The 24,809-nt window shown below is 51.2% G+C and overlaps 11 protein-coding genes across 14 annotated transcripts; 7 read left to right on the forward strand and 4 right to left on the reverse strand.

The window, feature by feature from the left end:
* Positions 1-65: 65 nt before the first annotated feature.
* Positions 66-1,182, forward strand: PPTG_00823 (hypothetical protein; the record flags this gene model as incomplete). The annotated part of the gene is made up of 2 exons (XM_008892374.1): positions 66-197; positions 289-1,182. 2 exons carry the CDS (start codon positions 66-68, stop codon positions 1,180-1,182), a joined length of 1,026 nt encoding a protein of 341 aa, XP_008890622.1.
* Positions 1,183-1,288: 106 nt separating this feature from the next.
* Positions 1,289-2,341, reverse strand: PPTG_00824 (hypothetical protein; the record flags this gene model as incomplete). Its single annotated transcript, XM_008892375.1, has 1 exon — positions 1,289-2,341. One exon carries the CDS (start codon positions 2,339-2,341, stop codon positions 1,289-1,291), a length of 1,053 nt encoding a protein of 350 aa, XP_008890623.1.
* A 324-nt stretch (positions 2,342-2,665) lies between these two features.
* Positions 2,666-4,434, forward strand: PPTG_00825 (hypothetical protein). Its single transcript, XM_008892376.1, has 4 exons — positions 2,666-2,952; positions 3,055-3,189; positions 3,263-3,799; positions 3,871-4,434. The coding sequence occupies exons 1-4, from the start codon at positions 2,728-2,730 to the stop codon at positions 4,180-4,182; spliced, it is 1,209 nt and encodes a 402-aa protein (XP_008890624.1). The 5' UTR covers positions 2,666-2,727; the 3' UTR covers positions 4,183-4,434.
* Positions 4,435-4,544: 110 nt separating this feature from the next.
* Positions 4,545-16,689, forward strand: PPTG_00826 (hypothetical protein). 4 transcript variants are annotated; one of them, XM_008892377.1, is made up of 5 exons: positions 4,545-10,419; positions 10,493-10,548; positions 10,614-12,235; positions 12,299-12,623; positions 12,687-16,689. In XM_008892377.1, exons 1-5 carry the CDS (start codon positions 4,587-4,589, stop codon positions 14,889-14,891), a joined length of 10,041 nt encoding a protein of 3,346 aa, XP_008890625.1. In that variant the 5' UTR covers positions 4,545-4,586; the 3' UTR covers positions 14,892-16,689. The 4 variants fall into 4 exon arrangements, with proteins under 4 accessions (XP_008890625.1, XP_008890627.1, XP_008890628.1 ...); XM_008892379.1 differs by having other exon boundaries at positions 10,614-12,623; XM_008892380.1 differs by having other exon boundaries at positions 12,299-16,689.
* A 356-nt stretch (positions 16,690-17,045) lies between these two features.
* Positions 17,046-17,902, forward strand: PPTG_00827 (hypothetical protein). The gene has a single exon (XM_008892381.1). The coding sequence runs from the start codon at positions 17,143-17,145 to the stop codon at positions 17,767-17,769; it is 627 nt and encodes a 208-aa protein (XP_008890629.1). The 5' UTR covers positions 17,046-17,142; the 3' UTR covers positions 17,770-17,902.
* Positions 17,903-17,915: 13 nt separating this feature from the next.
* PPTG_00828 (hypothetical protein) lies at positions 17,916-18,594 on the forward strand (the record flags this gene model as incomplete). The annotated part of the gene is made up of 1 exon (XM_008892382.1): positions 17,916-18,594. The coding sequence occupies one exon, from the start codon at positions 17,916-17,918 to the stop codon at positions 18,534-18,536; it is 621 nt and encodes a 206-aa protein (XP_008890630.1). The 3' UTR covers positions 18,537-18,594.
* Positions 18,512-19,445, reverse strand: PPTG_00829 (hypothetical protein). Its single transcript, XM_008892383.1, has one exon. It carries the CDS (start codon positions 19,272-19,274, stop codon positions 18,606-18,608), a length of 669 nt encoding a protein of 222 aa, XP_008890631.1. The 5' UTR covers positions 19,275-19,445; the 3' UTR covers positions 18,512-18,605.
* Positions 19,446-19,448: 3 nt separating this feature from the next.
* On the reverse strand, positions 19,449-20,455 carry PPTG_00830 (hypothetical protein). The gene has a single exon (XM_008892384.1). The coding sequence runs from the start codon at positions 20,213-20,215 to the stop codon at positions 19,535-19,537; it is 681 nt and encodes a 226-aa protein (XP_008890632.1). The 5' UTR covers positions 20,216-20,455; the 3' UTR covers positions 19,449-19,534.
* Positions 20,456-20,759: 304 nt separating this feature from the next.
* Positions 20,760-21,413, forward strand: PPTG_00831 (hypothetical protein; the record flags this gene model as incomplete). The annotated part of the gene is made up of 1 exon (XM_008892385.1): positions 20,760-21,413. One exon carries the CDS (start codon positions 20,760-20,762, stop codon positions 21,411-21,413), a length of 654 nt encoding a protein of 217 aa, XP_008890633.1.
* A 361-nt stretch (positions 21,414-21,774) lies between these two features.
* On the forward strand, positions 21,775-22,491 carry PPTG_00832 (hypothetical protein; the record flags this gene model as incomplete). The annotated part of the gene is made up of 1 exon (XM_008892386.1): positions 21,775-22,491. One exon carries the CDS (start codon positions 21,775-21,777, stop codon positions 22,489-22,491), a length of 717 nt encoding a protein of 238 aa, XP_008890634.1.
* Positions 22,492-22,687: 196 nt separating this feature from the next.
* PPTG_00833 (hypothetical protein) lies at positions 22,688-24,730 on the reverse strand. The gene has a single exon (XM_008892387.1). The coding sequence runs from the start codon at positions 24,616-24,618 to the stop codon at positions 22,804-22,806; it is 1,815 nt and encodes a 604-aa protein (XP_008890635.1). The 5' UTR covers positions 24,619-24,730; the 3' UTR covers positions 22,688-22,803.
* Between the last annotated feature and the right edge of the window lie 79 nt (positions 24,731-24,809).

The following is a 24,809-nucleotide window of genomic DNA, read 5'->3' on the forward strand; positions in this document are numbered from 1 at the left end:
TTTGCAGCGAGAAACGGATTTACCAATTCGATCCGACAGATTACGGGTTCTTGCTTAGTTTTGACATGTACAAGTCGGCGTTGGACCCTTCAGGGGCGCTGGAGTTTGCCTTCGACCCACTACGGGCGCTCCATGCTCACGAGGATTCACGTTTGCAATGGCCCGAGTATCCATACAAGCAGGTGACGATCGATCGTGTACGAACGAAAGCTGGTCAGTCCTCAATTGATGGCAACGAATTATCCGAGATAGCAGCAGCGGGGGCGTTGTTAATGGCCCGTGGTCAAGAGACTGGAGCTCTACTTCAAATTGAGCAGTACGATCGAGAAAATGAAAACGATCAAACCGGGTGGAAGGAGCTGGAACGGCGATTCCTTGAAGAACGAGCAGCATTTCGACAGGCCAAGAGAGTTTATTCGAAGTGAAAAGGCCAAAGTGGTGAGCATTTTAGACGCTCAAGCTGCAGGCGAGAGAGCGCAACAGGAACAAGATGAACTCGCTGCATGGGGAGCTAGACAAATTGTAAAACGATACGAAGACGGCAACAAATATGATGGAGATGGCGTCACGGAGAATGGTGTGTCGATTCCTCACGGCTATGGTACGCTGTGGGTGCCCGAAGAAAAATACACCACAACTGTAGGGCGGGCTGCGGATATAAAGCGAGTGATTCGGTACGTTGGCGAGTGGAAAAATGGCTTGATGTATGGCAACGGCACGTACTTTTGGGCTTCGGGCGAGTCGTGGAAAGGGAATTTTATCCGTGATGAAATGCAGGGTAAAGGTGTTTACACTAGCAGCGAAGGAGACTCAGACGAGCCCAATAGTAGTCGAGATACTGGACGTGATGGAAAGAAAACCGAGCAGGAATTGCGACCAAATCAACGAATTCGCTACTTTGATGCAGGTCAACATGTATGTTGGGGCGATGAGCTGGTGTGTGGCTGTCGCGTTCGGCTCTTTAACAACCGACATTTCGGTGACCCGCTCGTGTCAGTAGTGAAACGATCTAATGTGGGACTGGAGGTGGAAACGGAGGCGGTGGTTGTCCGCTATGACCCGCAAACAGACCGCCATCTTGTTCGCATGGTTGAGACTGAAAAAACGCGGTGGATCTCGCTCTCTAACTCGAATTTCCGAGTCTTGGCTTCTCGACCGATAGCACGCTTCCTAGATGAGTAAAAAAAACAATGGAGATCATGGATGTCTAGATATTCACAAGGTAAACTGCATTTTTACGCACTGACAAAACATACACAATCAAATTCTGTGAGCCTTTCATGGAGGCCTACAGGAGAGCAATCAGTAGCAGCAGCACTACAGTAAGATCGCTCGATCTCCCAGACATCGAGTTATCACTCAGAGTTTCTACGGTCTCATTGTCCCAAGAAGCATGCGATCCCTTACTCCATTCTGAACCCACGGTAGCATTGTCAAAATGAACTTCGCTGAATACTCCCGAGCCACTGCTTGAATTCGCTGCATGCACCCCTGCCAGACTCTCGTCGCCAGTTTTCAGTCCTGAGAACGTTGAGGTGCCGGATTTGTAGAATCCCGTCGTGGTTGTTGTTTCAACGCTTGTGTTGAGCATTGATGCAGTGCTAATGACATTTCCACTTGACGTCACCTCCACCTCAAAGCACGTCGAGTACGCTGCACCAAAATATCCACGAGCTTGAGACTGATCCACGTATGAAGCCTCATTGTCCAGCCAAAACGTCCAGTACCAAACCATGCTGTAGATTCCTGGAGCAGTACCTGTCGGAACAGCAAAGGATCCGATACAGGGCCATCCGTTCCCCGCTCGACCACTGGGGTTACCTTCGTAGTTGTACGTTTCGCCACAGTTCCCATCGTCGTAGTCCATCGTGTGTCCATTGATTAACTTATCCTCTGTCATCTCCAGCGTCGATGTAAGGGACGTATCCACCTTGCCCGTCCAATAGACACCATGCTGCGTTCCGATCGCCTTCTTGTCCTTAACGATATGCCCATTGGGCAAGTACGCGAAGTACACCGGCACACCTGCCTTAACCGAGATCCGCTTGCGCCAGTTCGTGTTGGTATATGTATCGGCATCCACAGTTTCACATACAGCTGTGCCAGCTTCCACCTCGTTCTCCAGCATCTTAAATGTGTATTCCGTCCCGATGTTGGTGTCACCGCGACCGGGATAACCCGCTCCGTAACCATCGCAAAACCCGTTGCCAGCGGAGCCACCGAAGATGTAGGATGCGCTCTTGTTGTAAACCTTGGTTCGGTCGGTGTCAAAGCAGTCGATCCAAGTGTGGGCATCCACAAACGGCAGAAACAGCAGAGTCAAGGATACGATGAAGATCATCGTTCTCATTACAATCGATCTCGCCTGGTTGTTGCAGTGCAAAACGCGAGGTGGCCAGCAGCATCAAAGGCGGGTTTAAGCCAAAATTTAGCAAAAAGGAGAGACTCGAGCTGCTTGGTTCTCTACATGAGCCAGCTGATAGGCGGTAGTGCACCATTCAACGAACTTGGCTGCTCGTCCGATAATTATATTTCCAGGTGGACATTTTTGAGTTCAAGTGGACAACCAGTGGACACAGCATCCGGATATACACAGAGCATTATCCGGTACTACTTTCTACTAAGTACGAGTTCTTTCCTTACAAATTCCAATATGTACGAATAATCAGAGGGGCAGGAAGAAAGTCGGAAGCCAGCAATAGCAACGAGGTCTCTTCTGATTCCGACATGGAGGAACCGGTGGCGATCCGCTTCTCGCAGGACCTGATGCCCTCACAGTCCCGTCGCTCGTCCCTGTCTGTGCGCCACCGCCACCGCAGCTCCAGTAGCAGCAGCCTCAGCGTCTCGGCCTGTAGCAACAGCAGCGCAGTCAGCAGCTACCCAACGAACACCAATGCAGCGACGTCTCGATGCTGGCACTTGAGTCCTGATCAGTCTTACGAGGACTACGAGGTTCGACCTAGTCTAGCCACAACCAGAATTATTATTTAGAGCTGCAGATCCTTCAAGTTGAAGACGAAAAGTCGTATATTGACAACTGTTGTCCTCCTGCAGGTAGTATTCACAGAGGACAAGTTGGGATTGACACTCAAGAGTCAGGAGCAGGTGGACCCATCAGGCCGTAGAATCCCCGTGACCATCGTAAAGTCCACAATATTCAGCGTCGGGCAAGTCTCGCACCAGATCCGCGTACGTGACGACATTATTGCTGGAACAGGAGGAAATAAATGCTAAAAACTCGGATCTTATTGATATTTTGCAGGAGGGTGATGTGTTGCAGTCGGTAAATGGAGAAAGTATCGTTAACTTGGAGTTTCAGGACGTGCTTCGTATCCTCAAGATCGCTCCGAGACCAATACGACTGCGGTTTCGTACCAGATATACACTGCGAGGCATTCGACGAGCATGGTCGGTGTCAGATGACCAGCAGGAGGTGTCGTCCAGACGATCGAGTAACAGCAGCATTGATAGCGATCTTCGTGTACCAATTGCTGCGGGGCCTTTCATTTTTCCTGAACGTCCTGGACTGGAAGAGGATCGAGACGACTCGGACAGTCAAGATGCAGTCATGTCCGAGAGCTTTGGCGACGCTGATAGTGCGCGATCGACTGAAAACAGCTCGGTGATTACAGAATTTACAGATACAGAACTGACATCGGCTCGGCAATCGTCGCGGTTAGCTGCGTTCTTACGACCGTTTCGGCGTGGCGATGGCTTCGATGGAGGCCGATTGGAGCTTCGTATGGGCATCGTGCCGGCATCGCCGCGTACAGAGATTTCACTCGAGTCGCCTTCAAAGGTGCGTGTTGGCCGGATTATTATAGTGTCGTGAAATAATCATCTCATTGTCGTACAATTTTGTTGATATAGGCTGCGATCCATGTGCGCTGGCGTGTGCATTCCAATGCGATATCGTATCATCTACAATTCTCTCGAGACTGGACTATGAAGGTTTGGAAGAATTGGTCAGGTCGGCCTCGACGATCAAGTGAAAGTGAACGCGAACTGGTTACGACGATCTTTGGTCTCGACTACTCGAAAAGCTACGTGGTGCGTGTGCGCTATGAGTTTAATGGTAGTCACGGTCCTGGCGAGTGGAGCTCACCAAGCGCACCAATCACAACCATCAGTCACGTAGACGCCATGCATCATCGGATCGCACAGCCACGAACACGAGGGTGAACGACAGGGTCGATATTAAAACTACAGCCACGAAGAATTCCGGTCCTGTGGCATATTTTTCGCCATCCTGCTGGTGGTGACATAGTATTCGGTTGGAGAACTCATTATTGTCCAGAACATGTTTGTTAACTGTACTGCGTTGCACGAGCCATGAATGACATGGTGGCAAGTTGCCTTCAGGTTGCCAGTGGCTACCTAGTCTACGGGTTTAGCAAAATGTGTGACATGCTACAATTCACCCACGTTATCAGATTTGCCAGGGTTTAACAAACTCCGTCTCGTCTGCTTACTGCTTTGCTGCCATTGGCCAGCTCCTTTCTGTTCCTCATCCTTTTCATCCAATCAGAACTTTTTCACTTATCCAAAAGCCAGCTCTGTTTTACAAACGTTATTTATTCGCCACCATGCTGGAAGGCGCGCTCAAGTCGTGGATCGTGTACTTCCTGGGCCAGTATGTGGAGAGCCAAACGGTAAACGTGTCCGCTAAGCTGTGGCAGTCGTCAGAGCGGCTCAAGCTCGAAAATCTGACGCTCAGGTCCAGCGTCGTGCCCAGTTGGCTGCCGTTTCGACTCAAGACGGGCTTTATCGGATTATTCGAGGCGGACTTGCCCATCTCGGCCATTTTCGGCAGTGCTTCGGCCAAAATCAAGTTTCAGGACGTTCTACTGGTCCTAGAACCTCTAAAACATGACGAAGAAGAGCTGCAGGACGAGATTTCGTCTCTAGTGACCTTAAAAATGAACAAACTCGAGCAGGACCTGCGGGACCGATGGAACGGACCCCAAGTACCTGAATACACAGTACCTCACGAGAGCGAAGGATACTTTGGCACTGATGGCTGGATAGGACGCACTATGACCAAGCTTATCGACAACCTGCAGGTTGATATTAGGAACTTACACATCCGAGTGGAAGGAGTGTGGTTTCCTACAGGTCCAATGAGAAGTCCTCCGACATCTAGGACCAGTAGTAAGGATAAGAACAGGTCGGACGGAGTAAAATTTGCTGCAGGATTCACACTGGGGGCGCTCTCGGCAGTCACGACGCCCAGTAATTGGCGAGTTGGAGGCTTCGACGACCAGAAAGAGGAATCTCCACAGGAGAAGAACCACTTAGTGTTCAAGCTGATTAATGCTATTGATCTGTCGGCGTATGTGGACCCGAATGCGCTGCATTTTATCCATTCCAGAGTCCATCCGAAGGTGCTACAGTCGACCTTGTCGAGGTTAAAGGAGATGGGGTCAAGATCAGCCAAGGCGGACTGGTGGAATGCTGAAGAAAGCGTACATGCACACAGGTTTTTGGTAGCGCCGATTAATGTGGCGTTGAAATTGACGATGAACACAGCGGCGCATCATTCACAGACGGAGGATCCGCGGTATAACGCGGTGTTTCACTTGTCGAGGATATGGATGACGATGGATGAGGAGCAATTGTCGGTGCTGAAATTGATTATTGACTCGTTCTCTGGACATGAAAAATGGAGAGTAATGGTAGCAGAACAGGTGAAGGCGTCGGAGCGACACACAGTGGGTAACGAGGCCAAGGTGGCCGAGCTGGCGGAGAATTATTTATTACTATGGAAACAGGTGATGGCGATGAAAAGCGAAGGACTGGATGCTCTGAAGAAGAGCGAGGCATGGAGGAATGCTACGAGGATAGAACAACAGCTACCGTACGAGGTGGTAGTGTCGATACGGAATCGTCTTGGACTTGATGATATTGCAGGCGCAGAAAGGATAGTACCGTACCCTAATGCTTTGTATGGTCTTGGCGATGCTATGGGCATCCCGCTCCCAGAGATCAGTGTGCCATTTCCTGAGGGCCCAACAGGACTCCTGTTCGATATACTGGCGTCAGGTGATGTGGCTATCAAGCGGTGTGCCGAGAAGAGTCCTGCTGCGGTGAAGGATAGCGTGAGGCCTGGATTGTTGCTGATCAAAGTGGACGACCGACCGCTGCGGTCAGTTTTTAAGTTCAAGTCCGGTTTTGATTTGCAGCTGGCGATCGACTCGATGCCTGGAACGAAGGTGCTAACGTTTCGTCACCCATCCGTGATGCCACTCGAGGTCACTCCTTCCCGTGCAGTCGCCAAAGTCTCGTTTACGTCGGACCAACTCAAGTTCTGCCTTGTTCGAGCCTTCCAGAAGCGAGTGATCGCAGAAGTGATGCTGGACCATCCTGCGGTCTATATTAACGGTTTTGGGCCAAGTTTGTTCTCGTACCACTTCTACGACATCAAAGTTGAGGACTTTTACATTCAAAGTATGTCACGAGAAGCAGATGAAGGCAATCATTGCATCGCGTCCAGTATCAGCAAACCTGTGGATGGTTTTATTGACGAAAGCGAACAGAGTCCTGCTATTCGATTCAGTATGAATTATCTCTACGAGGCACACCCTGACGCTCGTCCTGGCAAGATCGATACGTATGGATCGAAAATTTCGCTGGCAATTGGTAACTCTATCGCAGTTTTCGACGAGCCAAAGATGACTGCACTACTTGGTGAATGGCAAGATTGGCTTGGCGCTATTTCGAGTAACTACTCTAATGGCATGCCCTCGTCCAACATCTCTCGGATGGATGTTGATTTGTCTGTAGTGCCACCTTCAATGAACTCTCAACTAGTATCATCGTACGCATCGACCAGCCCCTCTAATAGTGTCGATGGCAACTTCCCACCTGCGGTTGTTATCAGCTACTCGTATGAAGTTAAGGTTGACCTGTTGCGTTTATTCGTCAGTGCTCCCGAAGCCCCTGCTGCACCTGTGGCGCTAACCAACGAGCCTTCCTATCGAGCCTTACTGAAGCAACTTGTGGGCGATGAACCTAGCGGACCACCAGCTATTCCAGATTGGGCCAGAGCTGCACATGCTATTGTAGTGATGCAACGGTTTATTCGAGGAGCCATAGTGCGAAAGCGGAAAATGGTGCGCTTGGCACTAGCGAGGAACCGCTGGGTATACTACGAAGGGGGCGAGATGATGGGATGGCTGTACAGCAGAGATGACTCGCTCGCGTTCCGACGATGGCGGCGTTCGTGGTGCCATCTTGACGACGAGGGCAACTTCTCCATGCACAGCAATGGCTCAGGCGCAGATGTGCTGGATGAGTTTAGTCTGCTGGGTTGCAAGGTTATCATGCTGCCTTATGCTACTGGAGGGCCTTGGGACTCGACAAAGGGCAAATTATGCGAAGTTCTGGAGATCACGACTCGGTCTGGGATTCTTCGAAAGGTGCTGAGCTCGGATAGTCTGATGGAGTTGAAAAAGTGGAAGCACAGTATTGAAAGCAGTGCTCGGAATGCAGCCAAGAGATCATCCAGTGAAGATGTCGAAGAGGAAGAAGCCTTGTACGAGTCAGCACGTGAAGACGACAACTACCCTTTGGAAGACGAGGACGTGCAGTTTCGCAACGTGGAGCAGCGGAAAGGAGCGGCACTGGATGAGCTGCTACTGGGAGGATTCTCCGGCATCTATCGACCGACTGCGACACTGAAGAAAGAGCAGTCTTCGTGGTACTCGCTGAGTATAACCAACGTGACGTTCCTGGTTGATGTGCACCGCGTATCGGAGGCTGATTGCTCCGCGTTCGCGTTGTACCTCGGCTTGAAAGACTTCACAGTTCTAGACCATCGACAGTCATCGGAGTACGGTGTACTGCACGTCGGCGACAAGTTTTTGAGCCTGAAAAACGGCGAGTTGACACCTGGAAAGATGCGAGCGGACCATCTGAACAAAGGCCCCTTCCTCGCGCTGCGTATGTCATACCGTGGAGCACGTGCTGGATCAGATTGCTTCGTGCTACAAAGCGGACTCCACGCAGACCTCACGATATCGGGTTGGGTGATGCCGCTCACTCTGACTCAAGTTTTCTTCGAGATAATCGACGTTTTGGATGTGCTGTGGGCTTCTGACAGTGATGTAACAGAGAGTGGAGGTCGTGCTTATGCTCCTGAACCAGTGAGCGCTACTCCGTGGAAGGAGGTGCCGGAGCTTGGGATTCAGATTCGTGCTCCCATCCTGGAAGCGTACCTTGAAGATTCTCACTGTGTAGCGAAGCTGACGATCGAGGACAGCTCGTGTTCGTACCGCGCAGACCCGGGGGTAGAAAACTTCAAGCTACATCTTGGACCTACTGCGTTGTTCGTGTTGACTGAAGATGTCGCACTTCGGCTCGTGCAAGTGGACAAGTTTTGGCTCAGCTACGATCTCCGACTACATCGACAGACTGACGCGCCTGTGGGTGGGTGCGACTTGTGTGCTGATGAGTCAGCGAAGAAGCCTGTATGCCATCGCTCTGTCAGCATTTCGATCGGTCAGGTCAAACTCGAAGCAGATCGACGGCTAGAGCTGCTTTTCGCGCTGTTGGAGGCGTTAACACACAGCGAAGTCTCGGCTGAGGCCGATGGAGACGCTGAATTTGACAGTGCTAACGAAGAGAAAGCCATGGACAGCGATGGTTTCGACAGAAGAGACTACGATGTCAGCTTCCTCGCAGGAGAACAGATCTCTCAAACGGAGCGATTCTCGTCAATGCAGTTCAATCTCCAAGACCAGGATTCGATCGATTTAAGACCAATGTACGCGACGGGGTTTGGTCGGCCGTACGCGTCTCCGTCTGGACGTAGTCGAATGTCCACTGCGACTTCTGCTGGGTTAAATTACGGACTGCAAGACACGAGCCAGGAGCGATCTAAGCGAAAGGCAAAGGTGTCTGCTTTCATCCCGTTGCTGAACTACCAGATGCTTGTTGGGATTAAGAGCGAGTCTTTAGAACGACAAACCTCAGCAAGGAGTATCTTCCGTACGCGTTTACGGATGGGGCGAATTCATGACCGCTTATCCATCACGTGCTACTCGGTGGTGTTCGAAGTGATTAAGAGAAGCTTGTCCGTGGTCTCGTTGGATACCTACATCCCAGTTATGAACTTTTCTGTCAGTGATATGAAGATGCAGTGCATGACACGAACGGAGTTTTCGACGGACCACGCAGTGGATGCGAGTGTGGAAATATCAGCTCGTTACTACAACACTTCATTGGCAGACTGGGAACCCTTCATCGAGCCTTGGCGAGCGTATGCGAAGGCAAGAAGTGACGGTGGCGAGGACGGAACCACCATGCAGTTGAGTGCATTGCAGCGACTCAATGTGAACTGCACGGACTCGCTAATCCGATTGCTGTCCAGTATCGCTAAGAACCGTCGTAAGCAAGACTTTATTGTGGAGAAACGGACACTCGCTGCTGTCGCTGCTGATGGAGAAGCCAAGAAGGAAGACGGGCGGGTGTGCGTACTTAACAATCTCGGCGTCCCTATCCGGCTAGCCAATCTTAACACGTCGCACGCAGGAACACTTCACGTTGACGTTAGAGACGGATGGTCCTTCCCTGGATACTCACGATTCCATAACGTTAGAGTCTCCGTCGTATTGTTGCCGTGGTGGCATCCACGTGAGATGCAGACCGTGGAGAATTTCCGCCATAAGTTTTCACTTCCTTACGGTGGAGCGCAGTCAGGTGTGACGCCAATTCTGAGGATCGATGTGCTGACAACGGACGAAGGCAAACGCAACTACGTGTTTGATCATGTCACGAACAAGTACGTGGAAGTTGAAGAAGACGATGACGACGATTTCTTCGACGTGCCCGCTGCACAGCGAATTACACCGCCGAATACACAGCAATGTGTGAATCGAGGAGACAGTACAAACACAACCACTTCTCAACGGACAAGGTGGTCTTCCGTTGGATCAGCAGAGATTAATCTTGCTGGCAATGTCATGGCGTCTCTAGATCCCAATCGGATGAAGCTGAATCGATGGTACCGTCTTCATGATTTACGCGGCAATGTCACGGGCGAGATCTTTGTCGGTCTTCACTTTGTACCAGACGTGAACAACTCAGTGCACCGCAGCAGGATAAACGAACCTCAGCAAGTGAAAGACGGCCAATTCCTGGTGTTCGATCCTCTGAAAATCGTTACAGCGAACACAAGTGACCCCGAGGACCAATGCAAGGACCACGTCATGCTCTCGGATGGTCTACGTGGAAGTTACATCCCGCCATTAGCTTTGGAAGTCATTATCGGATCGTCGCGAATGAGCTTGATGTGCCCTCTCCGTCGCGCTGGAAAGTTCCTCATTCAAGGCGAAAAAGTGCTGGCTGAAGTCAAGGTGGCACAGCGAGACGAGTCACGTCGCGTATTGCTTCTGAGCTCTCCTGTTCAGCTGAAAAATGGTTTGAATTTTGGAGAACTTGCGCTAGATATGTTGCTTATTAGCTGACGTTTCCTCTGGTATTTTGTGCTTAGATACAAGCATTGATATGGAGCTATGGACCTGTCGAACACGCTTAGCCCCTGGCGAGGTAAGGATAGGTCATTGGGCGAGGAGCATATCATGTCTTGACGTTCATTTACCTTGTATGACTAGGGTGGACCCTTGCCAAGAACAGGAAAATTGATGACGCTGACTACGCGTAACAAGATGTCGGTGCCGATTAGTGCAATGTTCGGAGAAGAGAAAGACTCCATTGTTGTGAAGGTGGATGGATGCAGACCAACAGTTGTGGCAGATCTGAATAAACTAGCAGCAGGCTCCACGATCCTGACGCTGGAAGCTGAAGACCTTGAAGGATTGGGTTATTGCCTGTACGTGAACATAACGTCGCACATGCGTAAGGTGTATCGAGAAGAGCATCAGGGAATGATAACGCGCGGAAACACGAGTCAAGACGGTGAGTTGCAGACATATGCGACCAAGTACCAGATATCGCTGCACTCCTGTCTAATTTTCGAGAATACTCTCCCGATTCGAGTGCAGTACAAGATCGTGGCCAGTGGATTATTAGAGGAAGTGGTCCGAACAGGTACACTTTCCCCCGGTGAAGAAGTTCCTATCCACGATTTCCAGTTGGACGCCCAGTTGATGCTTCGATTGCCTGAAATGGATTCAATCTGGAGCCGTCCCATTAACCTTGGTGACTGCATCTATCGAGAAGGCATGGACAAATCAATCAAGTCGATGTTGGGTGCAATTGGTGCATGGGATCCAATCGTAGAGTTCCTCCCGTCTCCTCAGAGCCCTGGTATGGAGTTCAAGGAGGGGGATATCGCCTCAAACAAGGTCGTGACTCGTATCGACTACACGGCTGCAGATGACGGGAGTCCGCGCATTGTATTGTACTGTTCTTTGTGGGTGTACAACCAGTCACATGTGCAAACTCTACTGTTCCGTTGTGCGGATAATCCGGATGCAACTGCTTTGGTCGTGCCTCAACTGGTTCCTCAGCGTCCCGTGCCACGTTTGATGGATTGTCCTGGTCAAGCCTTCGAGATCGGTACCATTATCGACACGGAGGTATCTCGGTGGTCCGACAAGATCCATTCGACTGTGGTGGGTGTCCAAGAGCCTATCAGCCTGAAGTTTGGCAGCAAATTGGGTCCGAGAACCCGCAATGAACTAGGGATATCCATTCAACGACCTCTGGGTCAGTTTCATCGCACGACGCAAGTAATTGTCACTTCACACTTCGTGTTCGTCAACAAGACCCACGCAGCATTCAAGGTCTCGCAGTACATGAGAACAAGTGACCGAGTTGTGGAGCTTCCTGCCATGTCAAAGAAAGGAATCCCGGCTACACATCATTTCGATTTTGATGCCACAACCAGCTTAGCCAATCGACGAGTGTACTTGCGAATGGACCACCATGGAGCAGAATGGAGCGGCCCATTTGTTGTGGACGAGGAGAACGAGTTTTCTTTGAAACTCAAAGGATTAGTGATGGATTCCTGGAGAGACGGAAGCGGCAATACGTACCAGCACGAGGGTTTCCGACGTAGCGCCGTGGAAATGCATCGTATCAAAATCCGGATCAGCAACATGGGACCTAGTATGGTTGTTACGCTATTACGAGACGACCCGCCGATGTATATGATCCGCAACGAGTCGAGTTCAGACGTCTATGTGAGCCAAGTACATTGCTCTGAAGAAACTGTGGTGATTCGTAGCCGCGAGTTTGTTCCCTTCGCGTGGGTGAAGCCGGATGGACCTTGGTAAATGCTAGGAGTGCTTCATATTGAGTTGGTTCTTTCTGACAGGTTTGTACTTTTGCATAGGCGAGTGGCTTGTCGGACAGGGAGTATCGTGGGTCGGGTCAAAATGGTCTCGCGAAATTATGGCGTCTATGACTTTGCGAACTTGGATCGAGAGCGTAACATCGACGCTTTGCGCTACCGAATGTTCGGCAGCAAATCGAAAACTATCACGGGCGATATTGTCATGGATCGCGCGTCACGTGTACTGGTTTTCCGCGACCATGACAAGGATAAACCGCCCAGTTACATTCTCGAAGTGAAGATTATCGCGGCGCGACTTCGTAAAGAGTTTTCACTCAAGCCAGATTCAACTGCAGAATTGATTGCAGAAACGGACAACCATGGTGTAAGAACGACTAACCTTATGGTACTGTGATGTTACGCGCTAACATTTATGCTTTCTCAACAGGCAAAAGCGACCGAGTCTAAGGAGCTGAAGACTGCACACGTGTATCGATTCGACTCTGACCTCGAGTTTGCGTGTGATTCGCGACCCAAAAAGCTGACGTTAAATTTCTACGAGAGTCAAGGCGATCAAGAGGGAATACTGCGCGACATGTCCTCTATTGGTATCGACGATGAAAGCTACTTCAATAGCAATCGCCCCAATAGACGTGGAGATAGTTCTGCAGAGCTTAGACTTAATGCAACGGAGTATGATGAATCTGGGAGTCCGAGGACTGGAGAGGACTCCGCGTCGTTCGAGCTGATGCACACTCCCCCTCAGCGGTGTCGCCCCGTATCAGGCAATATCTCGGACAGTACGTTGTCTCGAAACCAGGCGTTCTATCGCAACGACAGTGATCTCTCGTATGCTGAGGGGATGATCCAGCTCAGCGACATCGAGCGAGTGAGCGATTCTTACGCTTCTTCTGAACAGTCTGATCGTTCTGATCATCGTAATATGGAGCGCGAGTATGGCGCGGCTGGGACTGTGGAGATCAAGATCCCGAAGAAAGCCTGGACACGTATGGGTGTGGGCGCTAAGCGTTCCATTGCTCTGTCGTACAACACAGCAGAGCAAGCGCGTCGATCGCTTGGACGGGTGGAAGGCCATTGGTGGGAAATGAGGGAACCGGAAAGCGGTGACTTGGTTGGCGAAGTGCTAGTGGCGCTCAAGTTTCGTACTTCGGTAAGAGAACACATCCAACCGACTGGTATTTACAACATGAGTGCGATTATCCCGAGTATCGGCCTATCGTTTCTTCACAACGCGAACTCCAGTATGGTGGAAGTGGCGTATCTTTCGATGCAGCGTCTCGGATTGCTGTATTCCTGCGCTGGTGGCAGCAGCGAGGTGGTCTTCTCACTTGGCAACCTGCAAATGGACAACCAGATGGAACGTGAGGTTGTTCTAGGTCCTAAGGTGCACCAAGTTAAGGAAGGAGTATCGGTGCGACTGCGAGATCGCTGGAGGAGCTTCATGAACTACCGGTATCGCGGTATCTTCGAGGAGTTAGACACCAACAGCTTGAGTGTCATTCAGTTCCGAATGCTGTGGAACTCAAGCTGCCACGCGGGCGAGTTTACACACTACGAGCTGATTGAACTTATCATGCAGGAGCTTGAGGTGTCGACAGATGAGAAGTTCGTGGTCAATTTGATTAGTGTTTTCCAAGGCTTGGAGGGGCTGACAAGCCACCACACCTTCGAAGAAATCGTCAACACGCAGCTGGACTATGCAGGCGTTCTTAACAGTGCTATCATCCCTGCTGTGGGTTCAGACGAAAGAAGTGGCGTTGGTGGAGCGGCTACAAGTGCTACGGGAGCGGAACCCAGCGGCGTGTACATCGAAGAGCTGTCAATTGAAGCAATCCGCATCAAGTTTACGATGGAACTTCACGGCGGACGGTACATCAAGACACTTGGTCCTTCCGGTCGACGACTGGCTGTTTATCTTCCCGAGTCTAACGTAAAGGACTTCAGATTGTATCTGACGAAGCTTTCGTTCACGCATCTTTACGAGCCTCAAGCCAGTGTGGTGGAGAAGGTAACACGACGATACTCTCAGCAGGCTGTGATTCTCGTTCTCAGAGGCTTACACACGGTGTCTGTGTACGCGAATCCGTTCCGTATTGTCTATCGATTGGGACATGGTGTCGTGGAGCTCGTACGCTTACCTGCACGTGGCTTGGCCTCCGGTAGTCCACTTGAACTCATTAGTGGCGCGTATCTTGGTGTACGATCGTTGGCAATGAACACAATCAGTGCCAGCTACGAGATTGTAGCGGGAGCGACGGGGATTTTCGGCGCTATATTGACTCCATTTGTACCTGAAAGTCGACGCAGAGCTTTTGAAGAGGATTTGGTTGCGTTCCAACGTGCTGTAATCGAAGAAGTGGATGCTTTCGATGCAGCTGAAGAGCGGACGATGACCAAGTTGATCGTGCGGAAACCTCGTGAGTTCGATCCGAGTGGAGTGGGGCTGCTTACTGTGTATGGACCAGGCTCGGTGCCGCTGGAAGAACAGGAACGCATTGACCATAAGGCCGTTGTGCTTTTGCAACTATGGTGGCGTCGACGACGACGAGCCAAGTTGCTACTCGCTGAGGCGCGACGACTTCGTCCTGAAGTAGACGATGAAGGTCGATCTAACCAGTGTGCCGTGCAGTGAGGATGGTCAACGTGTTCTATGGAACTCCGTTTGCTAACTGCTTGTATAGTAGTGACAGGGTCGAGTACCGCAGCGCTTTCATCATTTTTGTTATTTATTATCAGTGCAATGCTGAACAACTTTTTACTACAGTACTTCGATGTATTCTTCTTCTCGAGTGATTGAAATTTACCTAATCAAGATACTTCAGAAAACCCAGCAGACTTGAGAACGCAAGCCAGGAAGGAAGCAAATGATGAAGTTGTCGTGCCTTATCGTTGGGGGTCTTAGCACTAAGTTCCAAGTCGAAGTCGCAGGGGACAAGACTGTGGAGGATCTCCGACTGGTGATCAAGCAGACAAACATCGGATGACATCGATCTTCATAAGAAACTGCTATTTGCTGTCAAGATGACGGACACCAAAGAGTGGCTTCTCGGTAATGCGTCTCAAGTAGCTGAGCTACGACAGCTGGAAATTTGTTCATTGAACGATCTTCTGAAGGTAACGGCATAACCACGCATGTACTGGATATCGAAGACAAGATAGGGCGTCTATTTTCTTCCGTCAAGCCCGAACAAATCCATGTCCTCGTCGTCTCTTTAGTTCGGCGCGGAAGGAAACGTGACATCGAGGAGCTGCTCGGGGGTGTAACTCATCTACTTCCGGTGATCGATTATGACGGCATCCTAATTCCCGCAGATGAAATCCATGAGAATGACCCGCTGTAGATGCCGTTCTGGGACTGTGCCCGCTTTACCGCTGTGGAACCAACGTGATTGAATTCCCCGAAGACAGTAGCTTCCCGGGCAACAGAAAACACTCTCCATTTACATTCGCAGTTGTTATCCAAAATTACTGGCGAAAGTATTGGATCTTACGGACAATTTGGGAACGCATCGTGGGGTGCTTCTAGAAAGTCCAGGGATTGGCAAACTACCGAAAGCCCTCCACAAGATACTAGCCAAGAAGACGACTTTCTACTTTGCAGATGGCGTTCAGCCTTAAAAACAGTGCTTGGCTTCTACGACGAGATCAGGTCCGAGCGAATTCTACATCAAATTGTTGACGACCTATCTAGTCCGGTGCGCTACGCTTTCGCGTCAGACGCGTGGAACTTAATGCCACGGACTGGTTGTTTCGTCAAGACAAGCCACATCTTCTCAACTATTAATATTTGAATCAGCAAAGCGATCGTCCTCTTCATTCGGCTCTGCTAGAAGGCTATGTCCATCAGATGTTGGCTCAAGATGGAACATTTCGAGTTCGCCGTCGTTGTGCCGCGGTGGTGCAGGAGGAACAATTTGAGCTATCAGCGACAAGAAATGAACTCGACAAAATCTGCGTATTATCGAACGGATTTCTTGCCCAGCTCAACCATCGATGCCTTCGTTTGGCCAATACTGTTCTTTCAGAGCATGTTGACCGAGAAACGTCCTCTAGAGCGGAAGGATGTCGAGCATTGTGGCGCTTCTGCAGATGCGATGTTATTTTTTTTTCTCACCACACCAGAGCTTTTTGACAGCGTACAAGTTCAACCGTACGCGAGCACAAACAGCAATGAGGCTGGTCAGGATAAGGCGGGGTAAGTCAGTTCGCGAATTACACGATAATTGCTGAGGATCGATCTATAGGCACACGTGAAAGCTTTCCCGTTGAAGCTGCATATCAATTTATTGATAATAGGCAACGGATGAAGCAATTGAAGACACCATTCTTATTAATGCCATCGCTGCGAAAAGTTAAACTTTAGTTTTCCTTTTTCTCGACATTTCGCGAATACCAATTCCGGTAACGATAGTGTCGCCATCAGAGAGGGGGCAGACCGCTGTGGTTTGATGTACTGTGCTGTGAATCTACATGTTCAATGTAACAAAATCAAGCATCTCGGGCTGGCACGAAGTGGTTATTCAATTCTCTAAGCGATGTTGTGTTATGCTTTACTCCTCCATTCCACACGAATATGGCGTAAAATTTAATCTACACTTTCGTGGGAACGCGGTGTCCGATTCTGAAGTACGCTTCCTTGGATTAAAGGTTGGTGTTCACGGGAGCAAAGCACTCGTGCATCGAATATGGCTACTTTTCCACAGTTCAACCACACATTGAAGCACGACGTCATGCGATCCTCGATGTGGTACAGCCGGGATCCCATAAGTAATAACCATTATTTTAGTAAGGCTTTAGTCAACTGTCGCTTTGACAGTTCCATTTTCCAGTCGCAAACGTCCGCTTCATTTCGCAATTCGCTGGCTATCCCACAGCCCGATAAAATGCGTGGTTTTCGGGTAAAGTACGATCGGTGGCTACGGGATTCTCCACTGCTGACGAAAGGCGTGACGTCGGCCATTCTCTTCGGTCTCGGCGACCGAATCGCGCAACGGATCGAGACTGGCGACGCGGACCAACGCGATGCCGATGACTGTCACGGACTGCAACGGACAGCACGTATGATGGTGTGGGGTGGACTCCTATTCGCCCCCATCGGCCACGCGTGGTACAATTTTTTGGAGAAGGCCGTTCGCGGCAAGGGCACGGCTACAGTCGTCAAGAAAATCGCCGCGGACCAACTCGTTTTCTCCCCACCGCTATCACTAGCATTCTTCACTTATGCTGGCGTAACTGAGGGTAAACCATTGCCCGAAACAGTGGAGACTGCAGTGGTCAAATTGCCACCGACACTCGCAGTGAACTGGACCGTGTGGCCGCTGGTGCATGTGTGCACCTTCGGCTTTGTGCCATTGCAGTACCGCATTTTGTTTATCAACGTGGTAAATATCGGCTGGTCTACCTTCTTGTCCCGAATGGCAAGCAGCGATGGAAAAGTCTCGAATGCTCAGAAGCTGGAGGAGTTCCTCGTACAGCAGATGGAGGATTCGGAGGAAACAGCGACAGCATGAATGGTTTTTTGAGAAATGGGAATCTTGTTGACGAAAAGGTAATTAACCCTGAAATAAATGAGTTTAACCAATTATAAATAGGCTCATTGTTAAACGAAAATAGTCCATTTGCAATCTGTACCGCACATTTGCCAACATTTGCCAATATGCGGCGCATCGGACAGCTCTACCACTACTGGCTGCATGAAGCCCCGCTAGTGACCAAAGCATTAACTGCTGCCACTCTATCGGGCGTCGGAGATAGAATTGCACAGCGTATCGAGGCCAGCAACGCTCCAGCCACCGATGTTGACCACGAAACCAGTCGCGCGGGCAACGACGAGCTTGTGAGTCAAAGTACAGCACGGACGCTGCGTATGATGGTGTGGGGAGGGTTATTCACTGCCCCCATCATGCACACGTGGTTCCACCTCATTGAGCGTGCAATTCCCGGCACAGGCAAGGTTGCGGTGGCCAAGAAAGTAGCAGCGGACATGGTGATCGTGGCGCCAGCCATGGCTCTGGGCTTTTTCACAGTGACTAAGAGCATGGAGGGCGAACGACTCAGCGATGCGTTTGAAATCGCAAAGACCAAGTTGTATCCTACGATGACCATGAACTACAAAGTGTGGCCCGTGGCCAATCTCATGGTGTTCACTCTCATTCCGTTCCAATACCGCACACCTTTCGTCAACTGTGTGAGTTTGGGTTGGTCGACGTACTTGTCCGGAATGGCCAGCAAGAAGATAACGGAGGACCAGGAGGTAGGAAATGCCGTGACGGCGTAGATTTTACTTAGTTTCAATGGATTAAAAGCAATTTTGCAGCTTTTTTTTTTACTTGGCCTTACGTTTGGTTTACAGTGCGATGGTACTGGACGGCACTGACGGCTTTGGGGCACCAGATCCCCACGGCATCGTTAGCTTTAGCGGCTCGTGGCTGGCCATTTCAGACAAGAACGTCGACCACACGAGACTGACACAGTGTGTGAGTGGCGTGCGGTAATGCAGTGGCACCAGCCCAAAAATGACCGCGTTTGCTGCCGGCCACAGCATATAATCGGCCAGCAACGTCGGAGGTAACTTGGCCTTGGCGACTTCAAAAGACTCATGCAGTGGCTCGCCCTCCATGCACTTGGTAGTCGTGTAAAAGGCCAGCGACGTTCCTGGTGCGATGATCATCATGTCTGCGGCGACCTTCTTGGCCACGACGAGTTTGCCGGTGCCAGGGATCACTCGCTCGATCACATGGAACCAAGTGTGCATGATCGGAGCTGCAAATAGCCCGCCCCAGACCATCATTCGTAGTGTACGAGCTGTGCTGGTACTTACGAGCTCGGAGCTTTCTTGCTTCTGATGCGGTTCACGATCGCTCGACAACTCGTCGAAAACACTCTCCTTCGTCTTGGCCTCGAGTCTCTGTGCGATCTGATCTCCTGTGCCGAAAAGCGTGGCCGCCGTCACGATCTTGGTTAGCAGTGGAGCTTCATGCAGCCAGAAGTGATAGAGTTCACCAATACGCCGCATTTCAACTCGACTGCTGGACTCCTTAAACGAGAGTGAGGATGAGTCGTCCCATGCAAGCCTGTCGACGGTTAAGATGGATTCATGGGCCAACCAAGTCGAAGCGTGGTGTCGATGTGGAGGACGAGGCCAAGTGAGAAACGACTATCCGGCACCTTACTAGTACTAAGTTTTCTTAGCGGTACAAATAGCGACAATGCCTAACGCATTTGTTGCATAGAAAAAGTAAATTTGTAAGATGGTGCTCGATATTTGTTAGGAATCTAGGCATGAGAAACGATTGATTTCTTGCTCTCGTGATCTTTAGAAGCTTCTGATACTGTCCACGTGAACGAAGGCAAGAACGACGGTGTTTGGATAGGATGAGTTGCCGTGTAGGAGAGGAAGGAGGCCCAGCCGAGATGGATGCAGTTTGCGAACAGAAGACGATACTCGAGTGGCATAACGCCGTACGTGATTGAGTTGGCTGCAGGCCACAGCATGTAGTTAGCCATGAGCGTCATGGGTTGCTTCTCGATTGCATCTTCAAAAGCGTCTTGCAGCGTCCTGCCTGCCATGAGGCCAATACTCGTATAGAACCAAATGGGCATTTGCGGTGCCACAAAGACCATGTCGGCTACAACTTTCTTAGCTGCAGCGAGTTTTCCTGAGCCAACGAAGACCCTCTCCATCATGTTGTACCAGGTGTGCATCATGGGCGTCATGATCATTCCTCCCCAAACCATCATGCGGATGGTTTTCGCTGCGCTCTCGCTGATGAGATGACCCTCTTTGACAACATTGTCCTTCGCTATTTCCTCGAGTTCATCGTCACTTTTGCCGATCTTCTCCACGCGCTGAGCAATTCGATCTCCAAGTCCAAAGAGCACGGACGACGTCACCATCTTGGTCAAAAGTGGTTGGCGATGCAACCACTCGTCGTATACAAGTCGAAAGCTGCGCATGCTTCCGTCTCTCTAGTTCGAAGTGTTACGCTTGAGTTGTGCTGGAGCAAGCAAGTTGATAAGTGACGCCAGCCAAGCATGCGTTGTTGGGTGAGGGAATGAGGATCGTTCCCTTTGGAGCTTTCAACGAGGATCCTATCCTAGTGTCTCAATAGTGAAGCATTGACGCTAACCCCGCCTCAATGCCGCGAGTTCTTGTTCAGCCGCGGCATACAAGTACGCGTTAGTCTATAAACGTCGATCCAAACGCGCTGTTTGAGTCAGATAATCTTCTTCTTCATCTCGGCAACAGCAGAGTCAACCTGTATCATCATTTCGTGGCGTACTCGATAAGTTCTCGATCGTTTTGAACGCTGCCGTCGGTCTTGTCAATCCAGTCGACTCCCCCGCAGACTCAGTGGACTCCACTGTGGAGAGCTGTTCACCACATCAAGAGCTTTTGGCGCGTTTTTGTAACAACTGGTTTGACATGTGAAGCACAGGACTTCGCTGTCACAATCGTGGGGTGACTGCGAACGGCATCGGTGGAGGAATCGCTGCGGACATGCGGCGTCTGGGTCTACTGTACGATGGCTGGTTGCGTCGGTCGCCCATGGTAACCAAGAGCGTCACTTCGGCAGTGCTCTTTGGACTAGGAGACCGAGTTGCGCAGAGGATGGAGAAGTCTGGCAAACAGGAGGACGATGATCCACGTGGCGAGGAAAGCGGAGACGACGGAGCAATCGTAAGTGAAAGCACAGCTCGAACCATGCGAATGATGATCTGGGGGAGTGTTCTCTTCACTCCCGTTGCACACACGTGGATAAACTTCATTGAACGCACGGTCGGCAGTCAAGGGAAGGTCGTGGTTTTCAAGAAGATGCTGCTGGACGCGCTTGTTTTCGCTCCAAGCATCAACACGCTCTTCTTCACGTCGACGCAGATGATGCAGGGGAAATCGATTGGCCACGGTGTGGATTTTGCAGCAGACCGATTGCCACAGACGCTCAAAGCGAACTACATGATCTGGCCGGTTGCGAATATCATTAACTACAGCTACGTGCCGCTGCAGTACCGCATCTTGTTCATTAACTGCGTCAACCTCGTCTGGACAACAGTACTCTCAACCATTTCAAGCCGACCTGCAGCCGCTACTGTGAAGGAGAAGGGAGAGGTGAAGACTGTTATGCCTTCAGGAGAGGAAGCGATAGAGTGCTGAGTATGTACACCAAGCATCCGTCGACAAAAAACTTTTGGACCAATTTCTTGTAAATAATACATGTAACTCGATCTGACGTGGAGCAAAACCAACTTATCCAGGTATCGTAGTGCTTGCCCCGATGCTTCTTGGCGAGAACGAAGCGGGTGACTTCGGTGGAGACCAGATGGAGATGCAAAGGCACCGTGATTTGACTGTCACAACGTCGACGCGTAGTGATCCATAGAGGCGGCGCGTAATACTAAGTGCAAGCACTCATCAAGTGTACGTGGCGCTCGATAGTCGCAAAGTCTTGTCGTGGTTCCCCCTCCAACTCATTCTCAAACGTGCTTCCAGCTTCATAGTATCAAGATCAATCACCATGTTCTACGAGCCCGGCAAGACCGAACACAACCTGCCGCATGACCCATTCAAGGCTTGTGTTATCCCTCGTCCTATCGGTTGGATCTCCACCGTCTCGGCCACGGGCGAGGCCAACCTCGCGCCGTACTCGCAGTTCAACAACCTGACCTTCGATCCTCCCTACGTCATGTTCAGTGCTAACCAGACGCCATCGGGCAAGCAGAAAGACACGACTGTGAACACGGAGACCACCGGCAAGTTCTGCTGGAACCTGGCCACGTGGGATCTGCGTGAGGCTGTCAACATCACGGCCGAGCAGGTGGCACCCGGCGTGGACGAATTCGAACGCGCCGGCCTGAAGAAGGAGATGTCTAAGCGCATTGACGGCGTCCCCATGGTGGCCGACAGCCCCGTTAAGTTCGAGTGCGAGTACTACACCACGCTGCGTCTACCTGGCAACCCGCCCATGGGCTCGGTGGACGTTATCATCGGCAAGGTCGTGGCTGTGCATATCAAGGACGAAGTGCTGACGGACGGCATTTTGGACGTCAAGAAGACCAAGCCCATTGCACGTTGCGGCTACTACCAGTACACGGTGGTGACGGAGACGTTCGAGATGATCATCCCCACCAACAACCAGGTGGGCGAGGATGTGTTGGGAGGCCTCGAGGGCAGCACCCGTAAGCACAGAGAAATCACTCAGCGCGAACACCAGGACGAGACGGAGAAGCCGTGAATGCAACAGTGATAACAGCGCTGTGCCGTAATGTTTGCTCGATGATAAATAGAGTTCATGCTGTATAGAACTCTTGAACGTTGCATTTTTTGCAGTAATTCTACAGTCGACAAAATCGACAAACATAATTTCATTCGCGATAGTTGGATTGACAGTCTAAAATGAGATCACGTGTCGGGCGACTCTTAAGATATGAAAAAAAAATACATGTACATTTGTTATTGACTTAGTTGGTCTGCCTACAGAGTTGACGATCTGCTGGAGTATGGGAAACTATAAACAACGGATTCAGTTCGTTTCATGATAACAGCGTTAGACCGTGACCACCAGCTTGTCGCTGCTGATAGCGACGCCCACGAGTGCGTCTTTGGAGATGACGACGGTGTTGTCGTTGGCAAGGATGTAGTCATCCGTCGAGGTGGTCGACGCAGCGTACAGCGTGCCCTCAGTCGAGGCGTAGTAGGTCGTTCCCTTGACAAGCGAACTGGAGACGTCGACAGTGCCCGACAGCGCAACATCGACGTCGGAGCCGTCCACGTTGGACACAACACCCACCGGCTTGCCGAACGACTCCACCAATGCCACACGCTGGTTTTGAGCGCCGGCCCACAGACCTGCATAGCCGATTAGAGCACCGGTCTCCGTTGCCACTACGTCCAGGACGATTGATCCGCCAGCATTCGGGTCGGCTGAGGCCAGAGAGAAGTCTGCGTTGGCCACAGGGAGCACCGGAGACTCCTCCGATAGTGTCAAGTCCGACGAGTACGATAGCACCTTAATGCTCGGCTTGCCGGAGTTGGCCGGGTTCAGGAAACCCACGGCCAGACGGTTGTTGGTCAGCACGCGAACGACCGGCGTTGGGTAGAAACCGAAAGCAGAGCCAAAGTCAATTGCACCCACAGACTCATCGACCACGTAGCTGCTACGGAATGTGGGCGAACCTTTGATAGTGGAAAACTCAACCAGCGACACGGTCAGTGCGTAGTTGTTGGCCGTGTCGAAGTAGCTCAGTGCGATCACCGTCTCTGAGATCTTGGCCGAGTCGATGTAGTATGCAGGACTCACAGTCGTATCGCACACCTCACCTGTTTCAGTCAGTGTGTTATCCGAGAGGCTGGCGGTGAACAGGCACAGACCCACGTTGCCTACAGAGGAGGACGTGGTGTCATTGCTCGACGTCGTGGACGCCTCCACGTACCAGGGCACCGTGACTGTGTTGCTTGAGTTGAACACTGATTGCGGCGTGCCATACTGCGTGAACGTGGCACCGTTGGCATTGCCGAACTCGAGATATTCCGAGAACGAGATAGACCCGTCGTTCGAGACGGTGCCGACGACGATACGCTGGTAGTAAGGAGTGTTTAGGTACGATTCGTAGTACACTAGGGCGAAGCTCGTGTCAGACACGCGGGTGATGAAGGTACTCGTAGACGTATTGGTCGCCTCAACAGTCTGACTCTGTTGCACGGCGATGGAGCCGTCATTGATCGTGACAGGCGTCACGTACGTAGTAACACTGAGCCCGTCTGAGCTCGTGACGGTTGTAAGAGCAATGGCCAACGAGTCTGAAAGCGTGGCCAGACCCTTAACGGTTGATCCAGTGAAGACGTTGCCACTGTCGGCGTCGGCGATGCTCACGGTTTTGCTGTCCGCATCGGTCGTGGCGACTGTGACGGTGCAATTGATGTCGGGCGACTTGCCGGTCTGGTACGAAACGATGTTGGAGGCGTACGCCGTCTCGGACGTGCCGAGCGGTGCGAACTTAATGTAGGCCATGAATTGGTCATCGGATGGCAGCGAGGCCGCGGCCAGGTACGCGGTGGTGCCGGCACCGGCCGTGAGCTGGCCGCCCGTCGTGTAACTCACGGCTTGGCCCTCCGAGGCTGAGTTGGCATTGGTGCTTGAAAGCGTCGAGGCCGAGATGGTGCTCGTGACCGAGTCGCCATTGTTGCTACGGTCAACGAAGTGCAGAATGTAGAGCGCGATGACGTTGAGCAGTAGGAAGAGCGAGACGCTACCCCAGATGAGGTTCTGACGTTTCTGGTGCGACTGAGGAGCTGGTGACATGTAGTCGGCTCTGGGCGTGAACAAGCCGTCAGCGTTGGGCTCGTTGTCCTTGCCGCCCATGCAGAGAGAGAGAAAGAAAGAAAGAGGGTGTTGCGCTCGAGGATGCGAATGCTTGAGTGGCAAGATTGGCTCGAGTTCACATGAAAAAAAAAAAGGTGGAAGGAAAGCTCTATGGTTGCAAATGAGCGACTTTGTCAAGCGACTTTTGCAGGTGCAGGTTATCAGCACAGAACGTGCCTACTGCGGATATG

Source organism: Phytophthora parasitica (assembly GCF_000247585.1).
Source record: "Phytophthora parasitica INRA-310 unplaced genomic scaffold supercont2.1, whole genome shotgun sequence".
Classification (NCBI taxonomy): domain Eukaryota; phylum Oomycota; class Peronosporomycetes; order Peronosporales; family Peronosporaceae; genus Phytophthora; species Phytophthora nicotianae.

Coding starts and splice junctions, on each gene's coding strand:
- PPTG_00833 (XM_008892387.1), bottom strand. CDS start 24,618: ATGGGCGGCAAGGACAACGAGCCCAACGCTGACGGCTTGTTCACGCCC.
- PPTG_00825 (XM_008892376.1), top strand. CDS start 2,728: ATGGAGGAACCGGTGGCGATCCGCTTCTCGCAGGACCTGATGCCCTCA. Junction 2,953..3,054: donor AGTCTTACGAGGACTACGAG/GTTCGACCTAGT, acceptor GTCCTCCTGCAG/GTAGTATTCACAGAGGACAA. Junction 3,190..3,262: donor AAGTCTCGCACCAGATCCGC/GTACGTGACGAC, acceptor GATATTTTGCAG/GAGGGTGATGTGTTGCAGTC.
- PPTG_00829 (XM_008892383.1), bottom strand. CDS start 19,274: ATGCGGCGTATTGGTGAACTCTATCACTTCTGGCTGCATGAAGCTCCA.
- PPTG_00827 (XM_008892381.1), top strand. CDS start 17,143: ATGCGTGGTTTTCGGGTAAAGTACGATCGGTGGCTACGGGATTCTCCA.
- PPTG_00826 (XM_008892377.1), top strand. CDS start 4,587: ATGCTGGAAGGCGCGCTCAAGTCGTGGATCGTGTACTTCCTGGGCCAG. Junction 10,420..10,492: donor TCCTGTTCAGCTGAAAAATG/GTTTGAATTTTG, acceptor TTTTGTGCTTAG/ATACAAGCATTGATATGGAG. Junction 10,549..10,613: donor CACGCTTAGCCCCTGGCGAG/GTAAGGATAGGT, acceptor TTGTATGACTAG/GGTGGACCCTTGCCAAGAAC.
- PPTG_00830 (XM_008892384.1), bottom strand. CDS start 20,215: ATGCGCAGCTTTCGACTTGTATACGACGAGTGGTTGCATCGCCAACCA.